We start from the raw sequence: 23,014 nt of genomic DNA on the forward strand, positions 1-23,014 counted from the left end.
AATGCAGGCAAGATAACAATTAGCCTGGAGCGAGTCCGTGTAAACACTTAAAGATGTAAACCATGATCTTGAAGGTGATGCGTTCACGAATCGGTAGCCAGTGAAGTTCTTGAAGGTAAGGTGTGGCATGATCTCGCTTCTGTGCACGGTGGATAAGCTTGGTCGCCAAGTTCTGTATGCGTTGTAGACGTTGTAAATCTGAGCTGGTGGATCCAAATAAAAGTGCATTGCCGTAATCCAATCTAGAAAGCACAAGTGCACGTACAACAAGATGGCATGTGTTGTAATCGAGGTATTTGCGGATGCGAGTAATGTTGCGCAGTTGCAGATTGAGACCAGAACATAGAGAAGTGATATGAGGTTTCATACACATGGCTGAATCAAAAACAACACCGAGGTTGCGAACCTTGTCTGCAGGAGGGATAAACTTATCACCATCACGAAGACTTACAGGTGGCAGATGGCATTTGAGATGCTCAGCAATAGCAATGAAAAATTCCGTCTCTCCTCATTGAACTTAAGAAAGTTTGTGGTCATCCAGAACCTAATTTCATCTATACACAGTGACATGTGTGAGAGAGCAGATGTGATGGAAGCTTGGTCTCGTGGGTCGAACGCCGTGTACAGCTGTATGTCATCAGCGTAGAAATGAAACAATATGTCATACTTTCTCAAGATCTTACCAATTGGTCTTGTGTAGAGAAGGAACTGCTGTGGTCCCATTTTAGCACCTTGTGGAAGGCCGTATCTAAGTTCAGACTTTTCAGAACTGACGCCATCAACACAAACACTGGTAGTTCTTCCTGACAGGTAAGAGCGAATCCATTTCAGAACACTTCCGTTAATGTCAAAGTCAGAAAGTAATCTGGAGAGCAGGATTTCATGGTTCACGGTATCAAAAGCCGCGCTTAGATCCAATAAGGCCAGAAAAACACCTTTCCGCTCTGAGACGCTTTCCATAATGTCATTCTTAACCTTTAGGTTTATACGCCGATTTTAGTGGCTCATCAAGTTCATTTTGAGCAATATATCAGGAGATGTTGTCCACAGCATGTCTATCAATGACCTTCGACAGATAGGGAATGTTGGATACTGGCCTGTATTATGGCGTTGTGGAATGATACACAGGGTTTTGTGGGGAAATGTCACTTAACAGGTTCAGGCAAAGCTGAAACATCAATGACTGTAAAGATAGTTCTGTGCAATGCATTTCAGAAAGTTTTAACCCAAAATTGTGTATAATTTTTTTTTTCAAACGGGTACATTATGAATTATGTATCATTCAGCAACGTTGCGGAATGAAGCAACTTTAATTGGTCGTTACCACCGCAAATTAGACTTTTGGAAAATTATTTTTGTTTCATTGGATAGGGATGTATAAATTTGCTTTGCATTCTAGTTTAAATGAAAATCAACCGTATTTTAAAATTGCAGTGGTAATAAATGATACTTTTGCGTTGCGGAATGATGCTTTTAATCTTAAAATTGTACTCAAAGAATGCTGACAAAGCTACAATATGAAAATGTCTGGTGTTTATATTTTGACTTACTTATAAACTTTATATTCACATGCATAATTTGTTCCCAAAATTTTATAGTACAGGGCGGTTGCTGTTGTTTTAGTTTGGCTGCTTTTACCAGTCAAGAATATGATATGCAAGAATATGATATGCAAATTTATGCAAATTAGGATGTTTTTCTAACAATGAACACCATTTCCTCCTAAAAAAGTACGTTTTCAGAAAATATTAGAGTCACGCGGTAGCCGTGACCAGCAGGTTTTTAAAATAAAAGACTGTTAAAGAAGACTAATAAGATGCTCCCGCGAGACTATATTTACACCTAACATTAAAACACTTGACTTCTATTGTTCTATGATATTTTTCGCTGGGTACAAAGTGTATCTAAAACCATTTTTAATGTTATTTAAAGTCCCAAATGTAATATCTTGACAACTCATTAATTCAAAAAGGGACACCAATCCTACAGTCAACCATTGTTTAATAATAAACAAACACTTTTGCTTAATTTCACCCGGTATTTCATAGCGAAAATTAGTGGAAAATAATGCTGATCCAGAATTTTTGGACAAGGCTACAGCACTAGCGGGCAATCACCTACACACTACTTTTTTAGATTTACTTCCAATTATACCCTAGCATTTTCTGAGATACCCTACATAAAAATTCTGAACCCCATTCGCCAAAAAATCAAGTTTTTCACAATTCTTTTGTTCTTTCCGGACGATGCACCCATTCATATAATAAATAATGTACTTCGACACAGCACTGTATATCAGAGTCCCACAGCTCAATGGTTTCGGCGTTCGACTCCGGATCCGGGGATCCGAGTTCGAAAGCCGACGACCAACTGTTTTTTTTTCAATATTGTATTAAACAATAATTTTATTGTCATTAATCAAGGATAACACAATTTTAATCATCCAGTGCTATTGTGATATTATTTTTTTTTTATCAAAGCAAGATGTTTGATTCTCAGGTTTATTATTTATTATATTAAGGGCCTATTTAAAAAAAACACCTATAGTGCAGCCGCTAGCAGAACAAATAATAAAAGAAATGTCTTTATTACTTTCTTTATTTATTTAAATCTGAACAACACAACAATCTGAATAACACAAGAAACTAGATCAGGTTACCAATATTTTCTCATTTAAATAAAGTTCTGTCCTGCCACGGGGTGATTCGCATGATGATAGGACAATGAAACATGTAATATGTATGAATGGTTGTTGAATCGATCTAGAGACCTGTCCCTCTGTCATCTTCAGCTACCGTAGAACTGTATTCCTACATGACTGTCATTTCAATTGTTATACCGTTCCGGTTGGTTTGTTGCATACACTCTATAGGTGTGAAAAATTGTTCCACTAATAATGGAAGGCCAACAGGGACAAAAACGTATCCAAAAAGAGACAACCAAATATGGAAGGCCATTAAAGTCATACGTAAAGACAAATTAGCAAAGCGGCAAAAATACACAAAGGCCTATTGAAAGGAGGGACTGTCCCCACCACAGACACACAGAACAACTTGGCACAGCCTATAGGAATGTGCAATAAGATTTTCCACAGGACTGCAAAGAACCACAAGCCGCGAAACTTTGATAGCCAACAAGCTTAAGCTATTTAATTAACCCTCGATAGAGAGCAGGGCTTGAAGCATGAGGGAAATTAAAATAAACAAACCGCGAAAGACCGCCAACAACCGCCGCTCAATAGGGATGTCAAACTAGATTGCCCCACATGGTTACAAAGAACCACAAACCGCGAATTTTGGATATCCACCTAAATTGCCCCGCGGGGCTACAAAGAAGTATGGTTATCCAACAAGCTTAAGCTATAAATTACCCCCCCCCCTAGGCCTAGAGACTGCAGGGCTTGAAGAATGAGGGAAATTAAAAACACAAATTGCGAAAGACCGCCAAAAAACTGCCGCTCAATAGGGATGTCAAATTATATTGCCCCGCAGGGCTACAAAGAACCACAAACCGCGAAATATGGATATCCAACCAGTTTAAAAGACAAATTAGCCACCGATAGAAGCCAGGGTCTGAACAAGCAGAGAAATTAAAACCACAAACCGCGAAAGAACGCCAAAAACCGCCGCTCACTAGGGATATCCAACTATATTGCCCCGCAGGGCTTCAAAAACCACACACTGTGAAGTATAGTTATCCAACAAGCTTAAACTATAAATTAACCCCGATAGAGGGTAGGGCATAAAGAATGAGGGAAATCAAAACCACAAACCGCGAAAGACCGCCAACAACCGCCACTTAATAGGGAAATCCAACTAGATCTATAAATCTAAATAACTATCAACTGCGAAATTTGGATATCCAAATAGATTGCCCCGCAGGGCTACAAAGAACCACACACCGCGAAGTATAGTTATCCAACAAGCTTAAACTATAAATTAACCCCCGATTGAGGGTAGGGCATGAAGAATGAGGGAAATTAAAACTACAAACCGCGAAAGACCGCCAACAACCGCCGCCTAATAGGGAAATCCAACAAAGAACTATCAACCGCGAAATTTGGATATCCAACTAGATTGCCCCGCAGGGCTACAAAGAACCACACACCGCGAAGTATAGTTATCCAACGAGCTTAAACTATAAATTAACCCCCGATAGAGATGGAGGGAAATTAAAACTACAAACCGCGGAAGACCGCCAACAACCGCCGCTTAATAGGAAAATCCAATTAGATTGCCCCGCAGGGCTACAAAGAACTATCAACCGCGAAATTTGGATATCCAACTAGACTAGGCTACAAAAACCACAATCATTAAAACATAATTATCTTGCTAAGTCGTGGCACTTAGACGCTTCCGTAGTATAAGCCTTGCTACATAGTTTCAATTTGAAGTAAATCGGACTGACTCTGTGTCTCGCTGGCATCGTCAACATTGGGTATGTGTTGTTCATATTTATATTTTCTTAGTTGCCTTGAATAATTAAAGTATATTAAAATGTATATGTATCCCTATTAACATTACAGTCACGCGGTAGCAGTGACCAGCAAGTTTTCAAAATAAACGGCTGATAAATTTTTATTAAATTATTTACTGTCATAAATCAAGGATAACATAATTTGAAACATCTATTTTTCGTTTTATGGAGTACTTCGTAACCCGATGACTTTCCAAGCTTAGAGCTGCTTGGCTACATTCATAAAAAGAAAGAAAATCCACCAAAAAAGCGTTGACAACGTAAAGAAAGCAGCAAGTTTAAAAAGCCCCCACCTCGGCTCACTTTTTGAAACTTGGTCCCATTTTGAATATCAACAGCATATCGGTGTTTTTAACGTTTAAACAATAGCATCATTGCCATTAACATGACTACTTGTTATTCGTTTAATTCAATCATTGGTCATGAACTTAATAATTATTATAAAACAAAACATATATAGGATATTGGCTAAGAACAACATAATAACCTTTCTGATCGTTCCAGAATGCTAACAACTTAATATCGCATCGGCACATTAAAGATACATAATACTTCTGGAAATGTTTTAAGTTGATAATTATGACAAAGATTAAATCAGTATCTTTTACAAATGGGACCAAGTTTCAAAAAGTGAGCCGAGGTGGGGGCTTTTTAAACTGCTGCTTTCTTTACGTTGTCAACGTTTTTTGGTGGATAGCTTTTTAGCTACAATATGAGACCAAAATCACATACTTGACTTCATTTTTAGATTTTGACAATTTGGACGAGGTTGCTTGGAATTGACCATTTATACAGAAGGTAGTCTACCAGGTCAATGACATCACCATGAAGCTCGCAGATACCTCCATTTACAATGATGGCATTATTAGAGTCCTGGTAGAGCACCCGGATGGCATTGGCCACAACCTTTGGTTTTCCGTAATGCCCCAGAACTAAAAAACATGATGGACCTGTTGATGGAGTCGAAGGCTTTTTGAATTCCACAAAAAGTGACTATCAAGGAAAGTTGTTATTCCTTGAAGGCTTCATTGATCCTCATCAAGAAGTGTATTTGCTGAGAACAGCTGCGTCCTGATCTAAATCCATCATGGTTGCTTCTAAGTAAAGGATACAACAGTCGACAGCAGTAGACATTAGTGAAATACCTACTAACATGTGCTAAATAATGTCATCAGAAATTTCTTACGGGAAAGCGTCTTTCGTAGTGCGGGGTCCATAGTACCTCGTATGCTCTAACATGAGTACGGGGTATTTTATACAGTTAAATGTTACCTATTTCTGCTTCCAGGAAAATACAACACCAGTTTTTGAAATTAAAACAAATATTATTCTGTTTTGCCAAATGACACATAGCTAACTCCTATTACTTAGTTAGTTTTTTAATATTTGGCCTATTTATGAAAATAAGGGCCAGGAACATGTGGCGTTTTAAGATGTTTTTTCATATGCTGCGACAATCAAGCCCAAAAACAATTATCAGAATTGACATCAAATATTAAAAGTATGTGAGCAATTTCCTAGCCTGTAATAAAAATTGCAAATGCTTAGACTTGTGCCAAGTTTGTGAATTTTTGTGTGTGCAATTGTAAGGAAACATGCAAAATTCCATATTTTTGGCTTGTTTTCTCTCAAATTGCAAAAATATTAAAATATGACTATTATTGACAGTGAGAACTAGCTAAAGAATAAGGAATTAACCATGTTTCATTTGGCAAACAGAATAATATTTTTGTAATAATGCATAAATAATGGTGTATTTTTCGGGAATCAGGAGTGAAGGTATGAAACATGCTTGACATCCATCAAAATAAATGATTTCACAGTGAGTTTTACAAACAAACACCATTAAATGGGTTTCTTACTTCCATCTTCTACATCAGTTACTAATAATGAGAATCCTTTATCTGTGCTAGAACCGTCTGTTGTAAATTCAAATAGTAAAGCTTCGTCCACGGGGGATATGATACGAGCGCCAGGTGTCTCATAACCAAGTCGACCAGAATACGCAAGAGCCATTGGATTGTTGATAGTTCCAACATACAAAAAGTCGTATACAGGTGCAAGTTTGAAGTCTATAAATTGCAGTAGGACCCTCCGCAACGCTGATGGTGTTACTGTCCACTCACATCAATGTTGTTCGTATAATATGCAGGGTAGCCGGAGGATTGTATGGTGATGGAGGAGTTTAAAGATAACTGCGTTTCATCACTGGGACAATCTGGGTAAAGGAACAGATGACAACGTGTTATGGTTATAACAAATTGAAATATATACGAGGAAAACTCAACATTATGTCATTATAATTACCACTTTATTGTTTAGTTTGTTGGTCATAATAAAAATTCTGAAATTAATGCTGATTCATTATTTTGGCGAGCTCTCTTGATTTTTGTAAAAAAAAGACAACGCTTGCTTTTTTTCCTGGAATGTGTGTATAGCCCTGCACTTACCGTTACAGTTAAATGATTCGTGGTTGATTTCCAAACCATTTTGACAAAGGATATAGTCTAGTAAAAGAAAATAAATACATTATTTAAATAGAAATGTCAAAACCAGGAATTAATCTTTATCGTTATTATTGTTTCATTTTTGTTTATATTATTAACTTCATTCACTTAATAGTTGTAAGTATCAATAACTTATACCAAGAGCATTGCTTCTGTGACACGTATTTTTGTACGTTCTGAATGCAGATAATACTAGCAGGACTAAGATAACTATATATAAGAAATTGAAAATAAAAATGGTTATTTCAACCAATAAATAAATCTCATTATTATTCACTTATGCGTTTCTAACCTCTATCTCCTACATCAGTTTCTTACCTCCAACTTTTACATCAGTAAATAACAATGAGAATCCTTGATCTGTGGTTCTACCGTCAGTTATGAATTCAAATAGTAAACCTTCGTTAGTCGGGGATATTATACGTATATCAGACGCCTCATGACCAAGATAACCGGAATACACTAGAACCCTGGGAGTGTGTATAGTTCCAGCATACAAAATGTCAACTCCAGGTTCAAGTTTCAAGTCCAAGAATTGCATATGGACCCTCCGCATCGATGATGGTGTTATTATCCACTCACAACCTATGTTGTTCGAATAATATGCAGGGTAGCCAGGAGATTGTATGGTAACGGAGGCGTTTAACGGTAACTGAATTTCACCACTGGGACAATCTGTAGGAAATTATAGATGACAACGTGTCATGGTCCCATAGCAAAAAGAAAAGTTTCCCGATGACCACCCGATGACCATTCGGAGGTCATCAGAAACCTTTCGGGTACCTTTTCCAGAGTTATCTGAAAGTGCCCGCTAGCGGATACCTTGCGGATACCTAATTAAGTTATCCAAAAGTTTTCGGGTAGACATCCGGAAGTCTCCCAAAAACTCAAATATTTAAAATGAGTTCCCCAGAAGGTTCCCAGAAACTCAGATTCTTTGCAGGAGTTACCCGGTGGTTATCCGCTTTTAATTTGACCTTGAAAATAGGATTAAGCATCTGAAGAATGCATATGCACCATATGGGTGGGTATGTGGTCAAAGGTCACTGAATGAATTCAAAATGGAGTGGCTAGCTGTTGGCAGTTGGAATATATTTGTGCAGAATAATCAAGTTATTTGTGGTCCAAAATGTATGGATTTACATGTAGGACATTACAAGATGTTTACTTATTAATGGGGAACATACTGTAGGAATTATAAAGCATTGAATGCTTGATTTCATATGACAATGCAGGTAGGAAAATTGGTATGAAATGATCTGTATATTGATGCAGTCTTTATACACTATGTACCTAATATGACACATTTGAATGTTTTATAGTTTATATCTTTTCTAGTAAATTATACATGATTTGACAGTAAATTAATGCCAATTAAATTACTAATCATCACCTAATGTGTCAATTAACTAATAAGCTTTATGTTAAGCTATTTGTTGCAAATAAATTATAATATTTGATATAAAAATTATAGGCTATGTCGGTGATATGATCACATTCAGGCACTGTTATACATGAACATATGCTGATATCATAACAATTTGGTTGTACATTAATTGAAAGGTATGCACCTTATAAAGGTGTGAACCAAATTAAATCAGAAGAATATTTTTGTACAATAACTACAATTACTACAATTACATTGTACACTTTCAAGTTATAGCAAGATAGCACAAGCTCAACTGCCATGACTGCAGAGTTGTATTTCTCCAAAAACTAGTTTCCCAAAACTGTCATCGGGTAGTCATCCGGTACCTATTACCTGAAAGGTATCCACTCTGGTTTCCCAAATATTTACCGGGTAGTCACCCGCTACCTATCTAATTTGCATGTGAAATTTGCCGGTGTCTACCCAGTGACTATCGGGAAGATATCCGAAAAGGTCTCATTTTTGGATATGGGGTTATAACGAAATGAAATAAGTATTTGCATCTGTCATTATCATTACCACTTCGGTTGGACTCTTAATTTCTTCTTCTTCTTCTTCTTCTTCTTCTTCTTCTTCTTCTTCTTCTTCTTCTTCTTCCTCTTCCTCTTCCTCTTCCTCTTCCTCTTCTTCTTCTTCTTCTTCTTCTTCTTCTTCTTCTTCTTCTTCTTCTTCTTCTTCTTCTTCTTCTTCTTCTTCTTCTTCTTCTTCTTCTTCTTCTTCTTCTTCTTCTTCTTCTTCTTCTTCTTCTTCTTCTTCTTCTTCTTCTTCCACAATAAACCAAACAACCAATGTAGGCACAAAAACAGGTAAAGTTTGATAGAAAAATATTGCCAATTGCAGAGCCTACAAAGTGTCAGGAAAACAGTGCAAAAGTACACTGGAAGTGATGAAAATCACTGTGCACATAGCAGACAAACAAAACCAAACAGACAAAAAACAACTGACGTTTCGAACAGATATACTGCTCTTCTTCACGGACAGACATCAAAATATTAAATCAAACAGCAAAAACTACATTATGTGGTTTCAAACCAAATTCAAGTCAAAACCTCAGAGCAAAATAAGCTGTGTCTTTACTCTATGAAAGCAAGTTCACTACAGAGAGTGCTAGGACAATAGGGTATTGTCCTAATTGACAGGAAGTAAAATGTCAAGAGGGGTCGCAATCAATAGAACAGGAATAAATTGAATAAAGGATAAGTTGACTATAAAGAAAAAAAGTGCCACTCAAAGATATATTTAGAAAAGACATGCATGTTGCAATTATAGGCGTACATAGAACATGTGTTAAGAAATGTGAAGAGCCGAAAATTGCTGAATAAAACACGAGTCGAATTATTGATTCGCAGCGCCTTGGTCAGGTCACTCTCGACGATCGTCCTACAATTTTATCCGTTTTGGGCGGTTTAAAGATGATTTTTAACCAATCAACTTTTATGTGTGTCAGTGCTTGATACCTGGATATTTTATGTTGCATCTACTTTTATGTTTTGTGTGTGGATTATGTGCAAGTCCGTTGATTTTTATTTCCACTTTCATCGTGGATCGGGTATGTACTGACTATTTTACATCACACCACTCTTCGCCATACATACATTCTCCAAGCCACATTTCCCTAACATAATATGAAATTAAAAACAAAAATGAATTTTATTTTGTCAGAGGCGCCGGCGGGGTTCGAACCCACGCTGCACTGAGCCGCTATAATATACTCCTATACAATAATGACATACCACCAGCGCCTTAGACCGGTCAGCTATCAGGGCTTGATGGTGTCATGATGAAAATTTAAAAATATAATCTCAACTTCATTACTTCAACATACCACGTGACAAGCAAAGACAGAAAATGTACCATATTATGGAATTTTATTTGTTTAAAAACCTTAATGTGTATTAATAGCGCTCAATTGTTGATAACTGCGTATTTTATATACAGAAATAGGACAATAAATGAGGCTATACACGCACAATAGTATATCGATTTTGATTCACACGTGCGCTACGAACTCGCCGTATACTAAAAGCATAGATTATCAATGTGGCGTGGCCTACCATTTTTCTTGTAGCTCCTTTTATACACGTCGATGTTTTCATCAATTATGCAATTAATCCACATTAGACCCCTAATTTTATTTCAGGAAATAAAAGATTAGATTACCATAAAAACGAAACAGTAATCATTGGTGGGGTCTAATGTAATTTATACATGGAATTTTCAACGTTTTTCTATCGCCATTCTCGCTCAATTAAAAAATATTTTGGCGTATATAAAATTGAAATAAAATTCTCTGCCTCATAAACGACATCAAATGTGCCACAATTGGGTATCACGAATCGTTTTATATGATGTGCAGTTAATATTCATATTTTCTTTTATACAGAGGATGTTTCAGTTTTGACAGGAAAAATATTTTCTTGAAAACCCTCTCACTCGGTTATTTTAAAACGGTAACCACGCTTCCCTAGAATGTGCAATAAATTAGCATTAAAATTTTTCTTATTCTAACAGCAAGCGTTTCTAAAATGCAGTATGGCGAAATGTGGTGTAATTATTGTACATTATTGACACACTATCACTCTCTTTATCTACGTCAATAATAGAATAATCGATTTCAATCGAATTGAATACCTTGCTCCATTTTGAGTTTGTAGTTGACTACTGAGCGACCTAAGCGATCGATTGCTAGCCAATCAGATAGAACTCCTTCAGTTTCTTGCGTTCAGTGAAATACCACTCGCCTGTCGCTCACTAAAACTCGCCCGTCGCTCATCAACGGAGTATTAAATTTATATTTATCGTATAGGGCGTCGACACTGTGCCTTGGTCAGGTCGCTCTCGACGATCGTCCTACAATTTTATCCGTTTTGGGCGGTTTAAAGATGATTTTTAACCAATCAACTTTTATGTGTATCAGTGCTTGATACCTGGATATTTTATGTTGCATCTACTTTTATGTTTTTTTTGTGGATTATGTGCAATTCCCTTGATTTTTATTCCACTTTCGTCGTGGATCGGGTATGTACTGACTACATGTAAATAACCAGCTCCATTGGGAATACAATCGTGATGACCGGTACTCAAACTGAAGTGGATGACCTATCTAACATAAAAAGTAATATTGATCGTAATATTGATCGTGTATGTTATACTGTCGACTTTCTTTATTCGCTGGAACTAAAACCACCCGGATTAGATAGACTGTGGTATACCCATGAATGTTTGTAAACATTTGGATTCCTTGAACTTACTCAAACATCCTTGCCCTTTTCATACACAACATCATGCATATACAAAAGAAAAAGCGATGGAGAAAAAGAGGAAGGAGGGGTATTCGTAGACAACGCAAGACCCGTTCTACCCCTTTTGTTACAAATTCAAGAACTACATGTATACCTGGCCAAAATGCTGCGAATCATAACAACACTGGTATGCCACATACCGACATCGCCTGGTTAATAATTACTTTGCACAGCAGAGACACTAAAATCAATACCCGGGATCGATACGCGTGAATGTGCTATGCACGATTTGATATTCAGATGATAAATCTTCGGATACCGGGGTAGAAAATGATGAATATCTCCCGTATTTTTTTTTTATTCTAAAGAAGCCATATTTTTCTTGCTTGCACTTGAATATATGTGTTGAAAGGATGTGATAGTCGTTAGCTTGCGTATTGAGAAAGAACCGTGCGTATTGAGCTCACAAACTGACAAAATTCTGATTTTATAATGTGCCGAACTATAGCGCAGCGTAGGCCACTCGTGAAGGCAGTCTAAAAGCAGATGACCTCATGGTGTATACCATGCTCACTCACACACAGAGAGGTCAGTCAATAGCCTTAGTCGGATGTCCCTCGGCCCATTATGCGTCTCAAAACTATTAAACAGGTCGGAACAAAGTGGCCATGCGTGGCTGTGGATTCAACCTACCATGGCGATTTCTGCCATGAAGATATCGGGGCGATGACACTGTGCGCCAGATCTGCTAAAAACAAGACAATTGCAATAACTGATAATATCATTACCAATGACATTGATATTTTCATCATTACTGAAAGTTGGCTTGCCAAAAATGACCCTGTTGTTATAGGTGAGCTAGTATCACCAGGCTACTCTTTATGAACTTTAACTGTAAGGGCGATGAGCACGGTGGTATTGCAATTATCCACAAATCTCAAATCAGTCTTCAGAATTACCCAAGTACTGCCAAAACCACGTACTTTGAGCATGCATATGTGGTAATCAGGATTGTCATTGTCTACCGCCCACCACCACCCTCCAAAGTAAATGGTTTCAAAACAAGCCAGTTCTTTGAGGAAATGGAGTCTTTTCTTGAAGATGAGTGCCTTGTTCCTGCAAAGACCATTTTCTTAGGGGTTTCAACATTCATGTAGATGAGCCAGAAAATCCAGAAGTTGCCCGTTTTCTTGATACCTACACACATTAGTGGACATACTATATACTTAATTATATCGCGTCCAGGGGAGAAATTAGTTTTAAAATGTTGTGTGCTTCCATCTTTAGGTTCTGATCATATGCTCATTGACTGTGAAATTAATTGTGCAAAACCTGCACTCTTAAGAGTTACATCAACTGTAAGAAATGTCAAATGTATGGACAAATCTGAATTCATTCAAAATCTTACTTCTGTAATTGAAGGTCTGGATCTTCGAGGTACTGCTGATAAGATGCTTGAGCAGCTCGAATCGTCTGTTTCTAGTGTTCTTGATGCTCATGCACCTTCTCAGACACGTTATCGAAGCTTGAGACCCGCTTTCCATGGTATAATCAAGAAATAAACGATGAAAGGTGCAAACGAAAAGAAGGTTAGAGCGTTAATGGCGTAAGACAAGAACTGATCTTGACCATGTTGCTTATATTGAACAATCTAATAGAGTCAACAAACTCATTCAAAGTGGCAAAGAGGTGTATTATAATGAAGCCCTTGAATCATCTGACTGTAAAAATATGTTTGTTGTGCTAAAAAGACTGCTAAATAATAATTCCACGTCATTATCATGTTGCGACTCAGCCTTAGAGTTGAGTGATTCATTTGCCAGATTTTTTAATAAGAAATTTGCTAAAGTTAGACAAGAATTCTGTGTCAATAGTGGTACATATCCTGGTGACATTTTGTGTGATGATAGTGTACAGGTATTTGACAGTTTTAAGCCTGTTAGTGCTGAAGACATCAAAAGGCTGTTTAAAGACTTTGGCTCTTTAAAGATAATATTCATGTATTGTGCATGTCCTTACAAAAGTTAAAGTCCTTCTTAACAAATCGTTAATTAGTGCTGAGTTTCCAAACGTACTGCTTGAGGATGTAGTTTGTCCGGTCTTTAAAAAGCCTTCTCTTGACAAGAATGTCTTACAAAATTATCGCCCTGTCTCCAATTTAAGCTATTACTCCAAAATCATGGAGAAAATTCCTCCTGTCCAACTCCAAGAACACCTTCAGTCTCATGGTCTCTTCGTTGTATCTGATGCAGACAATGCCCTTACTTGTGTACGTTTCAGCAAACACGGTTGCCTTTGTCAACACTTGATGAGGATTGACTGCATCTACTGACAACCGACGCTAGAGGGCTTTCCAGCGTGATTTTTTGGTTGCCTGTTGGTTTTCCTTCTGGAGATTTTCTTGATCCCTGTTGCAGGAACTGATAGCTGATACGGTCCCTCGTCTTTGTTCATAGTTGTACGCCCCTTTTTTTTTCAATAGCTTCTTTGATCCAGCGTTTGTACCTATTTTGCTCTGTGCCAATGACTTCAGCTTCCCCCAACCCAAAAATGTGATTCTTATCAATAGCATGATCTGTTATGGCCGACTTGCGCATGGTAGTTAGCGAATCTTTTCTCCCTGCTCTAGTGACCACGGTGCTGCTGACTTTCTCCACTTCGCTTCTGTGTTCTTCCAACCTTCTGATGCACTTCCCGTGAAAAGGGGAGTCCCACAAGGCAGTATCCTTGGGCCACTTTTGTTTCTTATTTTTATTAATGATATGCCAATGGTAATTAAACATGGAAAGATCTCAATGTACGCTGATGATACCACACTGTATGTTAGTGGAAGTAATGTTAATGTAATATCCAATAATCTTACCGATAATATGGAAGAAATTACTAAGTGGCTTCGTAAAAACATGCTTTTCCTCAATACTGACAAAACAAATGTTATGCTATTGGGCAGTAGTTCAAAATTACGCAATATTCATGATGATTCGTTTTCAGTTATGGTAAATAGTTGTAAACTTGACAGGGTAAATAAGGCTAAATATTTGTGTGTGATAATTGACGATGAGTTGCTGTGGCACAAACAAGTAAATGGTGTTACTCAGAAAGTTTTCTGTAAGATAGCTCTTTTACGACGTCTTAGCACATTTCTTGATGCCAATATTTTAAATATTTTGTATAAGTCATTGATTAAGCCCCAGTTTGACTACTGCAGTGCTGTATGGTTTGGTAGATATAACGAGGATATCCATAAACTCAGTGTATTACAAAACGTTGTGCTGGAATTATATCAAGAGTTAATTATCTAACTTCATCTGATATTATGTTTCCAGTGTTAGGATGGAAGTCACTTCAAGACCGTTGTAACTATTTTAAGGTTTCATTGATGTATAAATCTCTAAATGGTTTGGCTCCATCATATCTCTCTTCAAAATTCAATTATATTTCAGATAGACATTAATACGAGACAAGCCGCAGCTGATCTACTGGCGCTACCACCATGTTCCAATGGCAATGATACTGAATATTTCAAGTCTTCCTATAGTGGTGTTCATGTATGGAACAAAATTAATCTTGACATCAGAAAGTCACCAAGTATTCAATGTTTTAAGCGCATGTACAATTTATGATGAAAATAACATTTGTTGCTTTAGGACCAATATTGGTCTATTTTGCATTAAGAGTATATTGTATATTTTGTTTAATGTTTATGAATTTAGTTGTTATTTGTATCTTATTTTATGTTAATTTTTTGTCATTGTTAATTATTTCATCATGGTTGCTGCGCACAAAACATCATGATAAACAGTATCTTCATTTTTTTATGTTTATAATTATGTGGGTGTGTGTGTGGGGTGTGTGTGTGTGTGGGGGGGGGGTGGGGGTGTGAGTGTATAGGGGGTGAGTTTTTACGTGAGGGGTTAAGTAGTGTGGGATGTGTATGTTTGTGTGGTAGTGGGGATATGAGCACGATAAAGTTGTGTGGGGAATAGTGCAGTGGTGGATATTTGAGGGTGATAGGAGAATATGAGTTCAATATGAGTTTGCTTTTGATTCGGATTTGTGCAATATATTTGCTTATAATTTTGTGCCATGTTGAGCTGCCAATATTAGTCGTACTTTGTAATGATTTGTTCTTAACATTGTATTAGATTAAGTACTTGTAAATTGGTTTAACTCTATTTAAATTGTGATTTATATGTTTATGCTTTATTATAATACTCATGTATCTGTATGCTTTTTAATATTATGCAGGGCCCCGTGTAAGAACAGCATTTTAGGTGATCGGGCCACCCTGGGTAAATATGATGCTATAAATAAATAAATAAATAAATAAATAAATAAGTAAGTAAGTAAGTAAGTAAGTAAGTAAGTAAGTAAGTAAGTAAGTAAGTAAGTAAATAAGTAAGTAAGTAAGTAAGTAAGTAAGTAAGTAAGTAAGTAAGTAAGTAAGTAAGTAAAGTAAGTAAGTAAGTAAGTAAGTAAGTAAGTAAGTAAGTAAGTAAGTAAGTAAGTAAGTAAGTAAATAAATAAATAAATAAATAAATAAATAAATAAATAAATAAATAAATAAATAAATAAATAACCGCGTACCAAATTTCCGGCATATTTCCCAAATATATGATAAGTTGCAGTTCATGCAGGGGATTGTATACACTGCCTGAGTGGTGTTGTACGAGTCGCGCTTATCTTTAGGATGGACAAGTTGTTTTCTGAGGGTTTTGTGCGGTCTCATAGCGGTGGAGATGTTATAGTTCTTCATTACTCTGGAGAATCTTTCCGTGACGCTCTTGACATAATATTAGAACAACCATACCTTTACTCTTGTTGTTTTCCTTAGTTCTTTTAGTCACATTCTTTGGTTTATCACATTGCATTGGAATTGCAACTTATCGTATATTGGAGAAATAGGCAGGAAATGTTCCGATATGTTTTAGGCTTTATCCCTTGGATAATGTCAGCCTTGACTGCAGTGATATAAGCATATAGAAATGGATATTTACCAGGAAATGGTGCGAAAAGACTTTCCCGCTCGTGTTACCCAGCGCCGTTTGTGAGTTCTGTGAATAGGTCCACGATCCTTGGCGAACGCTGTTATTTGATTGCATTAATGATGGACTCTTTCATGTTGGATTTATCACCACTAATCATAGCATGACGATTAGACGAGTCAATATAGTTGATGCGTGTGCAATGCTGATGTTCTCACGGAATTTGCGACATATGTGAGTTAGAAGCTCGAGCTGTAGTTTAAAGCTCATTTCTTTGAGTTTCATAAGAATGACTGAAAAGATATCGGGGTTAACCAGAGAAGATAAAATACGACAGAGAGATAAGAATTCAGCAGACTGGTTGAAGCCAGTGGCGGATTTAAGCTGTCAGCAAGTCAGCAGTTGGCCCCCTGCTATTTTGGCTAAAGGGCCCCCTGTTTTTTTTCCTACAATCCTTTAGGGATGAGTTTGATAGATCTGAGGATCAATAGATCTATACCCTTCACTTACCGTAGCAGTTGAATGAGTCTCTGGTGATCTCCAACCCATTTCGACAAAGAATATACCCTGGAAAAAGCAGAAAACATTCTCTTTGTAGCATTTAATATATTAATCATGCTGAATGCGTTATGAATTCGGCAGAGTGACGAATCGAGAATTTTGAGCAAATTGAGTTATTTTATTCTCATGATTATGTTTCAGGTGATTTCCTCCAAAAATGGATTGTAAATCTTGCTCCACAACGTAAATATTGAAATTTTGATCTGGACGAATCGAGCCTAAGTGCGATTAATGGATTTATCAAAGAGACGAATCGTATACTTATGTACAAATCAGGTTTATCTATAGTATTGTACAGTGTGGTCTAAAAACAACTTTACCCAATTTCAGAGGGTGGTTGATCAAAATTGTAGAAGAGCTATTCATGATATTGTTACATATTCTAAATTTATATCTTTCTAAAATTATATGATGAAGAAATGAAAGCAAAAAAAGCTAAATTAACAAAATGGTGCTAGTTTTACGTCCGATGGTCAAACAACTTTGTCCGCAAGTAACACAATGGGATGTGTCCGATTGCTAAGAGTAAAGCATTTTTTTGAACTAAAAATGTGACGGTGCATCAAAACAAAAACAAAATTCAAAAATCATAGCTTTTTCCAAATAAAAAAACACACATTCTATGAAAATTTCATTCAAATCCGTCGGAAAATGGCTTCCAGGTCCTATTTTTAAGGCATAAAAATACAAAAATGAGAAAAATCCTAAAACATCTAGAAACACTTTTTCAATTTTTATGCAAATTAGATGGCATTTTTTACATACAACATGTTAAAGAAGCAGGCACTTGATTTATTACAATTTGTTGTGAAGATAACATAATAAAAGCTTATTTACTTTATGAGATATAGATTTTGACTGTAGAAACGTTATATATCGCCACTTGAAAACAATAAAATACATAATAAATATCACTGCTTGAAAAACAATAAAATACATTAATAATACATTTGATCACGCAAGATGCTTTACTTCAAATTGCAGTTTCTTGGGAACCGTAAGTGCGATATTTATGGAATAAAAAGTATGTGAAAGAAAAAAGTCTGCTCATGTACCTGGAATGACAATTTAACTAGTAGCCTGAAACCTTAAAATGTTGCCACATGATTCCCCGAACACATGGTATGTCAACATGTGACCATTAGTCAGATTTAGCTTATTTAATAAATAGAGTATTTGGTGCATGGCTTGCACACAGTCGTAATCAACTGTGCATTTCTTTACCTACTTATAAAAATTGATGCTAGGAGCCAAGTAACATTCTGTCTGATTAGCGCAGATTGGTGTTTTATTTTACGTGAGGACATAAATACTTTATTTGAAAAAACAACAACATATCACTGATGCCTGATGGGAAATACCCGTCTGCCATTTCATAAACCGGATCGTTTTCGTCTGGTTTGCGCCCTGATAAATGGTGGGCGCGCTATGCTCTCATTGAACAGGCAAAGTTAGCAAAACTAGCAACGTTGTGATTGCTAATCTCATAACATGATCAAGGGGTCGAACATGAATTATTCATAACGGATCGATAACTGGCCTCATTTTCGAGCTAGCAAACCAGCGGAATTTTTCATAGGCTTTGCGTTGCTAATAGAACAACCGTGAATTTAGTGTCACCCCTTGCTTGTTTCTTACCTCTATCTCCTACATCAGTTAGTAATAATGAGAATCCTTGATCTGTGGTTTTATCGTCTGGCATGAATTCAAATTGTAAACTTTCGTTAATCGGGGATATGATAAGTGCGTTAGACGTCTCAAAACCAGGATAATCAGAATAAGCAAGAATCCTTGGATTGCTGATAGTTCCAATATACAAAATGTCAACTCCATGTTCAAGTTTAAAGTCTAGAAATTGCACTAGGACCCGTCTCATTGCTGATGGTGTTACTGTCCACTCACATCGAATGTTGTTCGCATAATATGCAGGGTAGCCAGGTGATTGTATGGTAACGGATGCATTGAAAGATAACTGAGTGTGCACGGTAGTGTTTGGACAAACTGTGGGAATTATAGATAAAAATATTATAGATGAAACAAACATTCGAAAAGCATTGATTTTTTGTATGTAAATTATTGACGTGCGCTACGTTTTGTTAAGGAAGGGGTATGAACGTTTGGACAGTATTTATTGTGGGACATTAGAGCACATCAGACATATCGAATTGCATTCTGAATACGAAGAATGGCCTTCTGATATCAAATAATTTTGATTTTTGAAATTCGCAATGTAATACACATTTGATGGCAAATCATTAAAAATTGATATTTTGATATTTAACAGTACTCGAAGTAAACTTTATAAATCTGATGATTTCTACCTAAAGTGTATGTAGGTGGGATGAAAAGCCGACGATCAATTGAAAATTTTGACCTTTCGTATTGAAGATATGGATTTTTTTCCCAAAACACCAAAAAAATAGGTCTTTTTGGAAAAAAATCCATATCTTCAATATGAAAGGTCAAAATTTTCAATTGATCGTCGGCTTTTCCTCCCAGCTACATACACTTTAAGACTATATCATTAAATTCATAAAATTTACTTCGAGGACTGTTATATCTCCAAAATATCATATTTTAATAATTTGTCATAAAATTTGTATTATATCGTGAATTTCATAAAATGAAAATTATTTGATATCAGAAAGACATTCTTCGTATTCAGAATGCAATTCAATAGGTCTGATGTGCTCTCATGTCCCACAAAAACTGCTGTCGAAACGCTCAAAACGCTCATTCCAGTTCCCTTAAATTTGTATTCAGTAAAAACATTAAAAACAGCCAACTTCTGAACACATGAAACCTGAAATCGTCTAACTTGAGATATAAATGTTCAAAATGTAGAACAGATGTGTTGTTTTTACATCAACATGACTGTTCACTGAATTACCTATATAAGCCACATAATTGTCCACTTTTCATGAGAATGTAAAAATGTACCCAAGAAGGTCCAAATTATAAAGAAAAAACAACAACAAAACAAAAACAAAAACAAAAACGAAAAGAAAAACAAAAAAGGCACCACTTTTTATGTTAAACTGTTCACGTTAGCACCCACTTTTTGCATGAAAGCAAATTTGTTTAGGAAACAGGTCCACATTTTGGAAATTCCGCACCCCGTTGAAAAATATCCTTCCTTCACGGATGCTCTTAATATTATAGGAGAATACATGTACAGGGCAAATTCCAAAATCGATTGTTCTATAAATTTTATTTTCACTACAAAATATATCTCTAAAATTGACACCAACCCTAATCGTTTGATAATAAACAGAAATTTTTGCTTAATTTCACGCGGTATTTATTTGCCAATATTATTGGCAATAATACTGATTTTTTAAACACTCCTACAGCCCTACCTGCGAATCACTGTCGCACTACTTTTTCAAATTCACTTTCAAATTTACCCAAGCATTTGCTGAGATACCCTACATACAACTTCTGAACCACATTCGCCCCAAAGTCAAGTGCTTCCCAATTATTTTATTCTTTCTTAACCACAATATACATTCATATTACTAAATACGCCATTTCCCTCCGCTGATTTATCGTGGTGATCTTCTAATCCAAATCTGATATTTTGCTCCAGTTTAAACCCAGTTACCACCTGATGTTTTATTAACGAATTTATTGTCTTAAGTTAAGGATAACAAAATTTTAAACATCCATTGCTATTCCAAGAAAACTTTTTGATTTTCATTCATATTTACTTTCACCATGCTTGATCACCATAAGCGCCCTCTTATTTTTCTTTTCAATTTAATTCAGTGCAGTTTATTCATATATGCTTTTCCATGCTTGTCCATACAATAATATTCATGACCTCATTAATATACGCAGCAACTGCGATCCAATCACAGATAATCACTTTTAAATACGCGGACGCAAATGCAGGTCATTGAAAAAGTATAATGACATCGGATGCGCCCATCGGGATATTCCTCGGATCAAAAGCACAATGTTTAGATATTTCACAATGCCCTCAAAATAACTGGTGCGCAGTCATTAACCTCTAAATAGTATATGAATAAAAAATAAGATACATTATAATTGAAACGGAACACGACATACTTTGTAAGATTGCATTTTAAGCAGGTACACTCAATACAAGTTGGAAAATAGACTATCATTAGTACCAAATGTATTTTATATATAAATATATATATTTATAATTATATATATTTTTTATATATTAAAGGGGCATTTCGTGATCCACAGCCTCATCCCCCACTTTTCTCAAAAAAGTTGAGATTTTTATATCACTGGAATACTCTGGCTACATAATGTTTATGTACAAACTATTTCTTGCAGATTAATTCGTTTAGCAAAGATATCGCGAAATTTGAATTTCGTTCTGGTGCACCAGAACGAAATTACAACGTATTGTCTATGGAGCAGTGTAATACACATAATCATGCGTAACTCGCAAACGCAAAATCGGAATCAACTGAAATTTTTGGAATATTCATTTTTCGTGGATATGTACTGAAAAATGTCATAAAAAGAGTATGCTAGGATCATGAAATACTCCTTTAAATATATTTAAATGATGAATAAACAAGTGAAAAATTATACATTTACACAGGTACACTCAATATGAGTTGAATCTAAGTGAAAGATACAAAAGTAACAATTTACGATCAAATTGCAACTACCTACAGGTGTCTTCGCCATAAAAACACCTCTATTCACATCTCTGAAATTTACAAATCAAAAGAAATTAACAATAACGTTTACATTCTTTCCCACATAATAGACAGATTGCGAATATTTTGAGTCACCAGCCCTTAATAATTCTTTAACCTCCCTATTCTGGGTGTTAAGAAAATTATAACCCCCTATTTTATTCTATGACCCCGCAGTATATTTGGGACCCACCCCCTTCCGAAGAAAATGCCAGCCCCTAATATGTGACATCTTTCTTACCTGGTACCGAAATTATAATTTTGAAGAAACACGATGCAACATTTCCACTTGGGTCTATTGCGGAAACAGTTACTACGAATACTCCAAGGGGAAAGAATAATCCCGATGGAGTGTTGTAATATACCGCAACACTTCCACCGCTGTTATCAGTTGCAGTTGCTGGTGGGTAAATGACAGCGGCACCGAATGTTCCTTGTGGGACAAAGACTAGTTGGTCTGTTGGACAATTCAACAATGGAGGAATTAAATCGATACCACCAGACGCTGTAAAAAAAACCAAAATATTGCAATGACACGAAATAGTTAGACAAAGTCATAAACGTGTGAAAAGCAAGTCCTAATGATTTCAATAGCATACAAACATACATACACAACCCCTACCTTCATACATACAACGGCTTTTGTAGTAGATGAGTTGACTTCTGACATAAATGCCTGGCAGTATAAATCCAAAATTTATAAATTTATAGTATGCGCACGCATCATCACAATTTCCATTGTTTTTTGCCTGACAGTATGCGCGCGCATCATATTATGTTAATGTTTAGTGCTCGTGTTTTTAAAACTCCCGCCACATCACAATAAGGCTATTGAACAGAGTAGTAGTTGCATTGGGTTCACTCAAGCATACCGATATACCAGTCCCTTGCCTTTGTTGATAAACTTTGAGGTCGACTCATCTATACCGCAATTTAAAAAATGATCAATGTACTTAACAGAAAAAAAACAGTGGCGTGGCAAGAGGCTGTGGCGCGTAATTTCTTTCTGCAACCATAATGGGCCGCAACACGATAACACATAGTATATACATGTAAGTGTATGAGGCTAGATATAACACGAGTTTATTACCATTATTATTTCCTCTTACTTAATAAAATAAAAAGACAT

At 36.2% G+C, this 23,014-nt stretch overlaps 1 protein-coding gene across 1 annotated transcript; it reads right to left on the reverse strand.

The window, feature by feature from the left end:
• Positions 1-7,284: 7,284 nt before the first annotated feature.
• LOC140139665 (astacin-like metalloendopeptidase) lies at positions 7,285-19,183 on the reverse strand. The gene is made up of 3 exons (XM_072161368.1): positions 18,839-19,183; positions 17,150-17,206; positions 7,285-7,658 (listed from the first exon to the last, which is right to left on the reverse strand). The coding sequence occupies exons 1-3, from the start codon at positions 19,074-19,076 to the stop codon at positions 7,285-7,287; spliced, it is 669 nt and encodes a 222-aa protein (XP_072017469.1). The 5' UTR covers positions 19,077-19,183.
• Between the last annotated feature and the right edge of the window lie 3,831 nt (positions 19,184-23,014).

Source organism: Amphiura filiformis, chromosome 18 (genome assembly GCF_039555335.1).
Source record: "Amphiura filiformis chromosome 18, Afil_fr2py, whole genome shotgun sequence".
Lineage (NCBI taxonomy): Eukaryota > Metazoa > Echinodermata > Ophiuroidea > Amphilepidida > Amphiuridae > Amphiura > Amphiura filiformis.